Source organism: Triticum aestivum, chromosome 1D (assembly GCF_018294505.1).
Source record: "Triticum aestivum cultivar Chinese Spring chromosome 1D, IWGSC CS RefSeq v2.1, whole genome shotgun sequence".
Taxonomy (NCBI): Eukaryota; Viridiplantae; Streptophyta; class Magnoliopsida; order Poales; family Poaceae; genus Triticum; species Triticum aestivum.
Window position 1 is genome coordinate 309,011,431 of NC_057796.1, and position 13,569 is coordinate 309,024,999.

Consider the following 13,569-nt stretch of genomic DNA (forward strand, 5'->3'; position numbering starts at 1 on the left):
TTATCCCATACAAATGTCCCTAGCAACGCGCAGGGTATTGTTTAGTTATATAAATTAAGAACAATATTATCTAAATAACACATATAATGCAATTTTTGTCTTATAGTAAAGAATTTGCCAGTATTTATCAATTAGTTAGTAAATAAAAATGGAATCATACATTTGTTATCCTCCAGCATTGACACCATACTATTTTCAGTAATAAAATTATATATGTTGTAAAAAAGAATGCTGAAAAAATCAGATATATTTATCTGACAACTATGTATGCTCCGATATATCACCCGATATCTTTAAATCCATGTGTCAAAGCCATTCAAACATTAGTTCCAAATATTTTTAAATAACTAATCAAAGTTGACCGGGGAATAATTCTTGTTAATTTTGTAGCATATGTTTCAGGGATTTAGCGCAAATTGTTTCAGGGGATAGCCGAAATTATATCCCTGAGTGGAAGTTTTTCTTTCATTTTTTGAGGGGTAGTATTTCTTTCATTTAGGGCTCTTTGATAGAGAGTTACTCCTATTCAGCCCACAAAGCCTTTGTTTCTTGCTTGTTCGCGGCAGCAGCACTGAATAAGGCCCAGGCCCGTAGCACGGTACGACACCACCGAGAGACACGTGCGCGGTCGCCGGGCCGGCCGCTATATATTCGCCCGAGCCCCTCGCTAGGGTTTCCCTCACCCTCCCTCGCCGTCCAAACCCAATCAGAAATCTCAAGCTTAGCACAGCACCAATGGCGTCGGAGCAGACCTTCATCATGATCAAGCCTGATGGCGTCCAGAGGGGCCTCGTAAGCGCCTCCTGCTTTTCTCTTCTCTCCCGTCGGCTCGTTTGCTCCGCTGCTAGCTCGTGCTGACATCTCCGTGCTACTGTTTTTGTTTCTGCTTCAATCAGATCGGTGAGGTCATCAGCCGCTTCGAGAAGAAGGGCTTCTACCTCAAAGGTAACCAGTACAACTCTCACGTTCGTGCTTGAATTACGGTTTTGGTGAAGATTTGCTTGCTGATCTGCGAGCTGGCTATGCAGGTCTGAAGCTCCAGAACGTGGAGAAGTCGTTCGCCGAGCAGCACTACGCCGATCTGTCCTCCAAGCCCTTCTTCGCTGGGCTCGTGGAGTACATCGTCTCCGGCCCTGTCGTCGCTATGGTCTGGGAGGGCAAGAGCGTCGTCTCCACTGGACGCAAGATAATTGGCGCCACCAACCCCCTGGCCTCTGAGCCCGGCACCATCCGTGGTGACTTTGCCGTCGACATCGGCAGGTTAGATTTTACCCTGAAGTTGTCAGTGAAAGTAGTTATTGAGTTGAATGGTGTATAGCTTATCCTGATTGCGTGTTACTGTGCCTTTAATATTCAATTCAAAAATCCTCGATACTTGAATGTGTAGTGGAGAGATTGTGTTGCAGACTACTTATTTGGTGCAGTCAAATCAAATATTTGATGTCGTCTGAGTTGTTTAGCCGAGGCTTAGTGGAAACTAAGCCAACTAAGCCTAAATCGTCCAAAAGGGGAAATATTTTACATGAATTATTCAGTTCATAAAATCTTGTTTGCGTTACTTGCTGATTTATTCAGACTCTAGGCGTTTGATTGTATGACAGAACTTATGGCTCATGGTTGTATGTGTGCACTTTAGTCATTCATGTATGATTTGGAGTAGGGATTGGCTTGTGATGATTCAGGTCCGAAAGGATCTTAGCGGATTTCGGTGAGGCAGATTCGTCTGTCATTGATCGATTCATGTTGTTACACACACTGAAGCCTTTCCGTATTCTCTTTCATTGATTTTATCTTGGTTTTCATTCTAATTTTTTCTGCGATGCGATGATGATTCATATAGGTTTTTGGCAGTAGTGGCATCGGTCACTGTGAGCCTTCAAACCAAAAACGACTTCTCTTTCCACTGAGCATTGCTTTGTTCCACTTGGTCCTCCCAGTTACATATTCTGATATGGTTTTTGCTTTTGTTTCTTTCTTGTCTCGGTGAAGAGCTCTAGACCATAGGAAGTGCCGTATGACACTGCCGTGTTTATCATAACCTCTGTGGTTTTGTCTGGGATGGTATTACCCAATTGCACCGGCTTGATTCAGCTGTGTGCTTGATTTTAAACGAGGATTTCTGCAATGCTTTCTTCTCTTTATCGTAACTAGATTATATTGTCAGTATTTTGTTGATTTTGCTTGGGCCCGATGCCACGTCTCCATTAGCGACATGCCTTGACTGGAGATGCTACATTGTGCCAAGAGAGAGTTCTTGGACTTTTCACATTTGATAGGAACCTGTGGCTGTGATTCAGTCGGTACACAGAGCCGTTTTTTGTGATTACACTTCTTGACTGCATAGCCATAGCATAATATTTGTTGTAGTTGTTTTGAAATTTGGGGAACTCAAATGGCGATGATGATAAAACTAAGGCTTGTTTCTCAAAACATTTGCAGTTGCCGCCTAAGAGCTTTCGCCCTGCCAGGCTTGAGAGCTAATGCTGCTAATTCCTTCCTTGGATGTCTGAGCCATGTTGATTTTCCTAGTTTTTAATCTTCTTTTTTTATATCAGAAAAATAATACAATGTTCGAGGCCATCTACAGATCAGCGCACTCAGTGCACTTGAACCTGCTGCTTATGCCTGTTTAATACACTAGTGTCTCCCTATGTATCATTATAAATTGTGCTATCTGGTTGCATTCTAAAACTTTTATCTGCATCATCCAGGAACGTCATCCATGGAAGCGACTCAGTTGAGAGTGCGAGGAAGGAGATCGCCCTGTGGTTCCCTGAGGGCATTGCAGAGTGGAGGAGCAGCCAGCACAACTGGATCTATGAGGCCTAAGATGTGTCATGAGTGGTTGAGTGCAGGTTTCATTAAGCATCTACCAAACTAGTCTTTGGTTGTTTACAGTTTTGAGATTTGTATCTTGGGAACCTTGTTTGTGTGAACTGAAGTTATCTCCTTGTGCTTGGGCATCCAAGCGGTATCTGCTGCTCTATATTTGATATATGGTATTGCTTTGATATGAGTTGCATTTCATGCTTTTGTTGTGCTTTGATTATGGCTTTGCCATACTTTTCTTTTGCCGGTTAGTAGCAGAATGCCAAACTCATGATCTTCACAGCAAATTGATGTGCTTAGTTTTGTTTGATGCACACTCAATGTTATAGAATGTGATAGGGAAAACTATTAATATCGTTAACAGCATTGGTATTGTAGCTGTATGTTTTTGCCAAAATAAGGCAATATGTAACTCTGGTCATTTTTACCACCAAAAACCTTCCAACTTTAATAGATGACCTAAAATAGGTGTTTCAAAATACATCACGGTTGTCTTCTTGTGGGATTTTAATCTGTTGGAGCAACAAAAGATGATTTGTGGAGGTGTGGGAGAAAAACTAAATTTGATTTAGTTCTTTTTCACATCTGGACGAATGTGATTCCATTGTGAAAATTTACGTGCATAAGAACAAAAATCAATTTTTGTCAAAAGAATTAAACTTTCTTTTTGAAAGTACTGTTCATTTGAGCTCACGTGAACTCGAGCTCATAATACTTTTGCTATGCTATTGGAACAATGTACAGCCGAGCTTCTCAAATGCCCCTTAGGATGGGATCGATGACCCAGTCAGTGACTAACGCCCTTCATATATGGTCAATATCTAGGGCGGATAAGAGGAGGCCCGGATGCGTCCGTCACTTCGGACTAGACAGATTGGATCAATCATAAATTTCACCAAATCCATGGCCCTCCTCGCGGCCGTCCTTCATTTCCTGCCTCTGAGTCGTTGTCGTCCTCCATCTTTGCTTCACCATTCGCGCTGCCCCTACCCATCACCCTAGATGTCATTGTCGGGGTACCCTTTCCCCTTCCCCCGCCACGGATGTTGCCTCAGCGTTGTTCGTGGGACCGAGTTGCAAGGCAGAGAACATTGTCAAGAGGAAGCGGCGAAGGAAGCAGCACGAGCGAGAAGTGGCGGCGATGGAAGTTCCGGCCATGGATGTTACGTCGATGAGGATGTGTCCCCTTCGTTGCGCCCGGTCGCTCCGCTCCTGTCTGACCTGTCTTCGACAAGGAAGTCACCGTCGACCGACAACGATCCGATGCTCGATTGGCGATCCGGACGCACTTACGCAGACGAAGGCACTGGACGACGAGGTGTGTGGCTCGCCTCAACTCCAACGGGTGTGGACAAGCACATGCACTACTGGCGCCCGCCCGGGCTGCCCAGCTCCTATTTGACAGAATGTCCCCTCACGAGACGGTACAAATTTTGTGCCATTTTGCATTCGATATGCCATTGAATCGATTAATTACATATGCCATTGAATCAATTAGTTCCATTTCCTCTTAGTTTATTTGAAATCATGATCAGTTTTGGAGAATTTCATGTTGGACACGGTCAATGAGGGTCGAGAGCCTACAAACCATATGGAATATGATTTGGGGGATCCAAATTGTCCTACGTTTGATGTTAGGGGAAACATCACGCACTGAGAAGAAAAAGGGCAAAATACCAAAGGCAAGATGTCCATCATTCACAATATTTGAGTATGTTTTGTTGGTTAAATCTTGATTGGCAACAAGCATGGACCCTATATGTGGCATGGAGCAAAAGGGAAACAAGTATGGGGAGAAAATCCACTAGCACTATGATGAACGCGAGGAATATGTGGAGCCGCATCCTATCAATACCATCTGCAAAGTGGCCTCTCTCCAACATAGATGGTTAACCATCAAAGAGCATGTCAACAAGTTTATCACCCACTATGCTTACGTGCTTGGTCGGAATCAAAGTGAGATTGGAGTCCAAAGTCACATAAGTTGAATTGCTTCATTTCATCATAATTTGCACTGCTAGTTTTTAATGCCGAATTGCCATGTTACTTAATTATTTGATAGATGGTGTTGATGTCCACTTTGTACCAACAATCCGAGAAGAAACCATTCGGTTTTAGTCATTGTTGGAGAAATTGAATGGCCAACCAAAGTGGAACAAACTTGTGAAAGATCTCAAAGCTGGCAACAAGAGGTTGAAAAAAATTTGATGGCTCAAGCTCCAACCAATCCATTGGATTGAATGATGAAGAGGAAGTTGTTGGGGAGGATGGCCGAGCCACCGTGCCAATGAATAACGACATATAGGTCTATGTTATTCCCTTACCAATGGTCCGCTAAGGAGAGAGGTAGCTTTTGTAACCGCCCCACCTCAAATCACGCTTTGCAATTGCAGTAATATCCTACATGTCCTCAAAGGAAAGAATATTATGCAGACGACATTCACACACTGGGAGAGTTATCACCAATCGTAACAACCTCTCAATCATTGGATGGGCAGAAGACTTGCCAGTCTTAACTATTTCTTTTGTCGGACCAACAAGTGATTTGCAGTTTTTGTTCTCAGGATTGTTGAATGTATCAACTTGGAAATGTGGTAGCTAACACTCCAACCTATCTCTTTCTTCACAAGAAAAATCTGCAGGATAGAATTTCTCCACTAGACTGCATATCTTTCGACTTGTTGAAGGGATCATGCCTTAGATCCAATGATGAACAAAGATCTAGAAGCTCAGTTACTTGAGAACCGAACCGATTATTCAACTCTATCACTTCTTGATCTATTGCAATATTAAACACATCTACTTTGTAATGATGAATACTTGTGGTGTTGTCATGCTTATGTAAAGATTTTTTTTCCACATCAACATACCTAAAACTGCAATATGTATGTAAAAAATGAATTTGTCGCATGATCTAGACATTGATGAGTACATATGCACGTGACTAAATCTCTACATTGTAATTTAGTCAATGTAGGTCCATAATTCATAGAGAGATAGGGAAAGAGACATACTTTAGTTCCATGTTCAGGATGTCAATCTCATCTTTCAAACAAAAGGATTTTTCATCTTCATAAATATTGGCATCATGGCCACAAGAATAGCAAGCATCATGTTCATCAAGGGATATTTCGATCAAATCACCGGAATCATAATTATCTATAGATTCATGCATATCATTATTTTCTTCCTCCATAAATTCCTGCAAAATATTAGCCTCTTCTTGGACAGCGGAGGAGTCCTCAATATATGGTTTAACATAGGCATTAGAAGCATAATTATCATAACAATATTTAAGTATGGCAAAATTTTCAGATTTGTAAAGAGTAGCATCATATGTTTCAAACAAAGAAGCAATTTCATAAGCACCCTTAAAAGCAACAAATTCTTCAATTTGTTGAACATCATAGTAATTATAAACACCCTTAGCATACGAAGATACGATTCTATTATCACTAGACTCACATTGGTAGGGAAGGTGTTTCTTAAGGTTTTCAGAACAACAAGTAAAATCATAGATTTCACAAAGATTCCAAGCATAACACATCAATCTGTTTATTTGATCCCATAAGAGTCTCCCTTTTTCAGACAAACGGTGACGCACAAAATGAGCATGCTCATCTAAAGATTTCCCATCAACTAGGCTAGTTGGGTTTCAACACGAGCGCATAAGGATCGAAGATGATCCAAGTAGAACACTTTAAGTGGATCCATATCAATAGATTTTTAGCAAGCAAAGATGCAAGCAAATAGAAGGCACATGGTAACACAAGCAAACAATAGATCTGGCGAGAAAAAGGCAAACAAAAAAGAAGGCGAATAAAACGACAAAGGTGAAGTGCGGGAGAGGAAAACGAGAGGCAAATGGCAAATAATGTAATGCGAGGGATAAGAGTTTGTGATGGGTACTTGGTATGTCTTGACCTGTGCGTAGACTCCCCGGCAACGGCGCCAGAAATCCTTCTTGCTACCTCTTGAGCACTGCGTTGGTTTTCTCTTGAAGAGGAAAGGGTGATGCAGCAAAATAGCGTAAGTATTTCCCTTAGTTTTTTAGAACCAAGGTATCAATCCAGTAGGAGACCACGCTCAAGTCCCTCGCACCTACACAAGCAAATAAGAACCTTGCAACCAACGCGATAAAGGGGTTGTCAATTCCTTCACGGCCACTTGCAAAAGTGAGATCTGATAGAGATGATAAGATAATATTTTTGGTATTTTTATGATAAAGATAAAAAGTAAAGATTGCAAAATAAAAGGTAATGAAAATAGCTTGTTGACAGAAGATTAATATGATGGAAAATAGACCCGGGGGCCATAGGTTTCACTAGTGACTTCTCTCAAGATAGCATAAGTATTACGGTGGGTGAACAAATTACTGTCGAGCAATTGATAGAATTGAGCATAGTTATGAGAATATCTAGGTATGATCATGTATATAGGCATCACATCCGTGACAAGTAGACCGACTCCTGCCTGCATCTACTACTATTACTCCACACATCGACTGCTATCCAGCATGCAACTAGAGTATTAAGTTCATAAGAACAGAGTAACGCTTTAAGCAAGATGACATGATGTAGAGGGATAAACTTGTAACATCCCAAATTTTCAATTTGGAATGTTATATATTAGATCATCATTGCATATCATATTTTATTACATTTTGGCTTGACCCTAGAAATTCTACGCAACTCAAGGACCCACGGAGAGAGTTGAGGATTTCGTTATTTTCATATTTGAGTTTTCTCAAATTTTGAAAAGAGGATCGTTTGATTTTAATTATTTTCTCTTCGAATATTTCTTTTATGAAAATAAAAGAGAGGGGATAAAATGACTTTCCCAAAATAAAGAAATATTGGAGATTTAATATTAAAATCAAATAAGATTTTATTCGGAGTTTTTATCGCTATTTTATTTGAATTAGGAAAAATATGCATTTTTCAAAATTGCATTAGAGGCCCAAATAAATGTTCACCTTGTCCGCTATATTTTTAGAGGATGGAGAAAATTTATTTTAGGATTTTTGGACTCCGTTTAGTATTTCTTTTCTTTGTTTTTTTGCTTAGATTTTTTTTAAAAAGTCAACCGACTTACCGGGCCGTGTCCGACCTGGACACTGCGCCCGGGCGGCCTTTATAAGCCGAAGGCCCGAGCCGCTGCAGCCCAAGCCGCCGCCCGCGCCAAACCCTAAACCTAGCGCCGCCGCCGCCGCGCCGCCACCGGAGCTGCCCGCCTCTGCCAGACGCCGCCTCGCCGGAGTTGCCCGCCGCCGCCGCCGTCACGCGTCCCGAGGTAGCCGCCGGTTTTCGTTAGAAAACCGTTTGGTTTGTTTTAGAACCCTCGGTTATTCTTTTAGATCGGTTAAGAGAAGGAAGGAAGGAGGCGCCCCCCTTCCCTAGTCCAATTCGGACCAGACCAAGGGGAGGGGCGCAGCCACCTTTTGAGGCCTTTCTCTCCTTTCCCGTATGGCCCATTAAGGCCCAATACGAATTCCCTCTTCGGTACTCCCAAAAATACCCGAATCACTCGGAACCTTCCCGAAGTCCGAATATAGTCGTCCAATATATCGATTTTTACGTCTCGACCATTTCGAGACTCCTCGTCATATCCCCGATCTCATCCGGGACTCCAAACTCTTTCGGTACATCAAAACTCAATAAAACTGTCATCGTAACGTTAAGCGTGCGGACCCTACGGGTTCGAGAACTATGTAGACATGACCGAGACACGTTTCCGGTCAATAACCAATAGCGGGACCTGGATGCCCATATTGGCTCCCACATATTCTACGAAGATCTTTATCGGTCAGACCGCATAACAACATACGTTGTTCCCTTTGTCACCGGTATGTTACTTGCCCGAGATTTGATCGTCGGTATCTCGATACCTAGTTCAATCTCGTTACCGGCAAGTCTCTTTACTCGTTCCGTAAAACATCATCCCGCAACTAACTCATTAGTCACAATGCTTGCAAGGCTTATAGTGATGTGCATTACCGAGTGGGCCCAGAGATACCTCTCCGACAATCGGAGTGACAAATCCTAATCTCGAAATACGCCAACCCAACAAGTACCTTTGGAGACACCTGTAGAGCACCTTTATAATCACCCATTTACGTTGTGACATTTGGTAGCACACAAAGTGTTCCTCCGGTAAACGGGAGTTGCATAATCTCATAGTCATAGGAACATGTATAAGTCATGAAGAAAGCAATAGCAACATACTAAACGATCGGGTGCTAAGCTAACGGAATGGGTCAAGTCAATCACGTCATTATCCTAATGAGGTGATCCCGTTAATCAAATGACAACTCATGTCTATGGCTAGGAAACATAACCATCTTTGATTAACGAGCTAGTCAAGTAGAGGCATACTAGTGACACTCTGTTTGTCTATGTATTCACACATGTATTATGTTTCCGGTCAATACAATTCTAGCATGAATAATAAACATTTATCATGATATAAGGAAATATATAATACTTTATTATTGCCTCTAGGGCATATTTCCTTCAGATTTTGCTACTGTAAAATTTGTCTTAAGTTCAGATTAGTAAACAGATCTTGTTTCTTTTGCAGTTTGAGTTTCGTTGCTTCATTTGGTTTGATTCTTTCTGCAAACCGGAGTTCTTAAGATGAACTTTCTGGTTAGATCTCTTATTTGAGTTTTACCCGTGCTTCTAGTTGTGTGCTTATTGTATGCTTGTTTGTTTGCGATAGAGTACCCGGAGTGTGAAGCGTGCTACTACGAGTCTCTAGGTTTTGCGGATCATCAGCAAGGCAAGTAACACTTTGATCATACCTCTTTACTACCCAGTTTTATAGCATTAGATCAATCCTCAAACAATTGCATGGTTAGGATCTGAATTAACATGTGGGTTTTGGGAAGTAGATGAGGTAGTACCTATTCACCTATTTATTATTAAACCTTTGGGAGTTACTTCTACGTTGCTTATATTGCTATGCTATGCTCGTAGACGTGGATTGGGTTTGAGTGTATCCATGACAGATGTGAGTTCGTTAATTAATGGTTCAACTTAAGGTGGCAACTTTAATACACATCTGGGTGGATTGCTTGTGGGCACCTGGAGAATCCAGTGTTGTCCTAGGATATCCCGGAGGACCCATGTGATCATCCTACGTCCCGCCACCCAGGCTCAAAGGGATCATAAGATTATTCATGCTAGAAACTTCCGTGTGCAGCCACAAGCCATTATGGGCTCTGGCATAGTTGAGTATGTTGTGTGACCTCTTTCAGTGGTAGGCTAGCAGATGTAGGGGATGTAGGTGGTACTGTCTACCTAGAGTAAAGAGTTAATGCTTCTGAAAGACTATGTCTCGGTCATCCGTTTCTCAAACATCATGTAGTGCGAGAAATCCAACGGAGGAGATCGAGTCTTGTGGGGAAAAGTGCGCAAACCTCTGCAGAGTGTATAAACTAATCATGGTTAGCCGTGTCCCCGGTTATGGACATCTTGAGTATCTAGTTCTTAGATTATCATGTTGATCTCATCACTCTTATTATAATTTGATTGGGTTTAATGATGATGCTTAATTGGGATTGAGTTGGAGGAACCTTCTCAATGTTTAACAACCACCATGATAGTTAAGTAAAATATATTCCTTTGTTGTAGGGAAAAATTTGCTTTTCGCAAAACATATTAACCATACAGCCTCCACCAGCCATATATGCATGTAGTGATAGCATTTATTCTGTTCATTACTTTATGTGTTACATTGCCAACATATTCCATGTGCTGGCCCGTTTCGGGCTGCAACGTTCATGTTGCAGACTCTTCAGACGACGATTAAGGAGCCTTAGGTCGTTGTCTTTCACTCAATGATGCCGTTGGAGTTGATGGACTCACTTTATCTTCCAAGCCTTCCGCTGTTATCGTTTTTAGATGGCCTTAAGCCATATTTATTGTAATAAGTTCTCTTTTGAGACATTCGATGTAATAAGTGTGTGATTACTACTCTGTTATAAATCCTCAAGTATTGTGCGTGTCAGCATTACCGAACCAGGGATGACACTGATGCACAGAGATCAGACTTTTTGAGGTCTGGTCGCTACAAAACTCATGCAATATGATATAAACCCCATCTTTTTATCCTCGATGGCAACAATACAATACGTGTCGTTTCCCCTACTGTCACTGGGATCGAGCACCACAAGATTGAACCCAAAGCTAAGCACTTCTCCCATTGCAAGAAAGATCAATCTAGTAGGCCAAACCAAACTGATAATTTGAAGAGACTTGTAAAGATAACCAATCATACATAAAAGAATTCAGAGAAGATTCAAATATTGTTCATAGATAATCTTGATCATAAACCCACAATTCATCGGATCTCGACAAACACACCGCAAAAAGAGTTACATCGAATAGATCTCCAAGAAGATCGAGGAGAACTTTGTATTGAGATCCAAAGAGAGAGAAGAAGCCATCTAGCTAATAACTATGGACCCGAAGGTCTGAGGTAAACTACTCACACATCATCGGAGAGGCTATGGTGTTGATGTAGAAGCCCTCCGTGATCAATGCCCCCTCCAGTGGAGCGCCGGAAAAGGCCCCAAGATGGGACCTCATGGGTACAGAAGGTTGCGGCGGTGGAAATAGGGTTTTGGCTCCTCTGCTGATGGTTTGGGGGTACGTAGGTATATATATGAGGAAGAAGTAGGTCGGTGGAGCCACGAGGGGCCCACGAGGGTGGAGGGCGGGCTCAGGGGGGTAGGCGCCCCCCCTGCCTCGTGGCTTCCTTGTTGGTTGCTTGACGTCCACTCCAAGTCCTCTGGATCACGTTTGTTCCAAAAATCACGTTCCTGAAGGTTTCATTCCGTTTGGACTCCGTTTGATATTCTTTTTCTGCGAAACACTGAAATAGGCAAAAAAAACAGCAATTTGGGCTGGGCCTCCGGTTAATAGGTTAGTCCCAAAAATGATATAGAAGTGTATAATAAAGCCCATTAAACATCCAAAACAGAATATATACTAGCATGGAACAATCAAAAATTATAGATACGTTGGAGACGTATCAAGCATCCCCAAGCTTAATTCATGCTCGTCCTCGAGTAGGTAAATGATAAAAACAGAATTTTTGATGTGGAATGCTACCTAGCATATTTCTCAATGTAATTTTCTTTATTGTGGCATGAATGTTCAGATCCGAAAGATTCAAGATAAAAGTTTAATATTGACATAAAAATAATAATACTTCAAGCATACTAATCAAGCAATTATGTCTTCTCAAAATAACATAGCCAAAGAAAGCTCATCCCTACAAAATCATATAGTTTGGCCATGCTTCATTTTCGTCACACAAGATGCTCTCATCTTGCACAACCCCGATGACAAGCCAAGCAATTGTTTCATACTTTAGTAATCTCAAACTTTTTCAACTTTCACACAATACATGAGCGTGAGCCATGGATATAGCACTATGGGTGGAATAGAATATAATGATGGGGTTGTGTGGAGAAGACAAAAAAGGAGAAAGTCTCACATTGATGCGGCTAATCAACGGGCTAGGGAGATGCCCATCAATTGATGTCAACGCAAGGAGTAGGGATTGCCATGCAACGGATGCACTAGAGCTATAAATGTATGAAAGCTCAACAAAAGAAACTAAGTGGGTGTGCATCCAACTTGCTTGCTCACGAAGACCTAGGGCATTTGAGGAATCCCATTGTTGGAATATACAAGCCAAGTTCTATAATGAAAATTTCCCACTAGTATATGAAAGTGACAAAACAAGAGACTCTCTATCATAAAGATCATGGTGCTACTTTGAAGCACAAGTGTGGAAAAAGGATAGTAGCATTGTCCCTCTTCTTTTTTTTGGGCCTTCCTTTTTTTTGGCCTTTCTCTTTTTTTGGGACAATGCTCTATTAATGATGATCATCACACTTCTATTTATTTACAACTCAATGATTACAACTTGATACTAGAACAAAATATGACTCTATATGAATGCCTCCGGCGGTGTACCGCGATGGGCAATGAATCAAGAGTGACATGTATGAAATAATATGCATGGTGGCTTTGCCGCAAATACGATGTCAACTACATGATCATGCAAGGCAATATGACAATGATGAAGCGTGTCATAATAAACGGAACGGTGGAAAGTTGCATGGCAATATATCTCGGAATGGCTATGGAAATGCCATAATAGGTAGGTATGGTGGCTGTTTTGAGGAAGATATAAGGAGGTTTACGTGTGATAGAGCGTATCGTATCACGGGGTTTGGATGCACCGGCGAAGTTTGCACCAACTCTCAAGGTGAGAAAGGGCAATGCACGGTACCGAAGAGGCTAGCAATGATGGAAGGTTGAGAGTGCGTATAATCCATGGACTCAACATTAGTCATAAAGAACTCACATACTTATTGCAAAAATCTACAAGTCATCAAAAACCAAGCACTACGCGCATGCTCCTAGGGGGATAGATTGGTAGGAAAAGACCATCGCTCGTCCCCGACCGCCACTCATAAGGATGACAATCAAAGAACACCTTATGTTTCAAATTTGTTACACAACGTTTACCATACGTGCATGCTACGGGACTTGCAAACTTCAACACATGTATTCATCAAATTCACAACTACTCAACTAGCACAACTTTAATATCACTATCTCCTTATCTCAAAACAATCATCAAGTATCAAACTTCTCTTAGTATTCAACGCACTCAATATGGAAGTTTTTATTATATCCATCTTGGATGCCTATCATATTA

General features: G+C 41.6%; 1 protein-coding gene, 4 non-coding genes and 1 pseudogene across 5 annotated transcripts; all 6 read left to right on the plus strand.

The window, feature by feature from the left end:
• Positions 1–544: 544 nt before the first annotated feature.
• On the plus strand, positions 545–3,013 carry LOC123181661 (nucleoside diphosphate kinase 1). The gene is made up of 4 exons (XM_044593980.1): positions 545–792; positions 897–945; positions 1,029–1,260; positions 2,712–3,013. Exons 1-4 carry the CDS (start codon positions 736–738, stop codon positions 2,827–2,829), a joined length of 456 nt encoding a protein of 151 aa, XP_044449915.1. The 5' UTR covers positions 545–735; the 3' UTR covers positions 2,830–3,013.
• On the plus strand, positions 1,665–1,764 carry LOC123183844 (small nucleolar RNA R11/Z151). The gene has a single exon (XR_006492834.1). It is a non-coding gene; the product is annotated as a small nucleolar RNA R11/Z151 (small nucleolar RNA).
• LOC123183849 (small nucleolar RNA Z152/R70/R12) lies at positions 1,819–1,912 on the plus strand. Its single transcript, XR_006492838.1, has one exon. It is a non-coding gene; the product is annotated as a small nucleolar RNA Z152/R70/R12 (small nucleolar RNA).
• Positions 1,978–2,126, plus strand: LOC123183840 (uncharacterized; annotated as a pseudogene).
• Positions 2,185–2,331, plus strand: LOC123183917 (small nucleolar RNA snoR2/U65). Its single transcript, XR_006492903.1, has one exon. It is a non-coding gene; the product is annotated as a small nucleolar RNA snoR2/U65 (small nucleolar RNA).
• Positions 2,394–2,514, plus strand: LOC123183717 (small nucleolar RNA SNORD14). The gene has a single exon (XR_006492749.1). It is a non-coding gene; the product is annotated as a small nucleolar RNA SNORD14 (small nucleolar RNA).
• Positions 3,014–13,569: the final 10,556 nt, after the last annotated feature.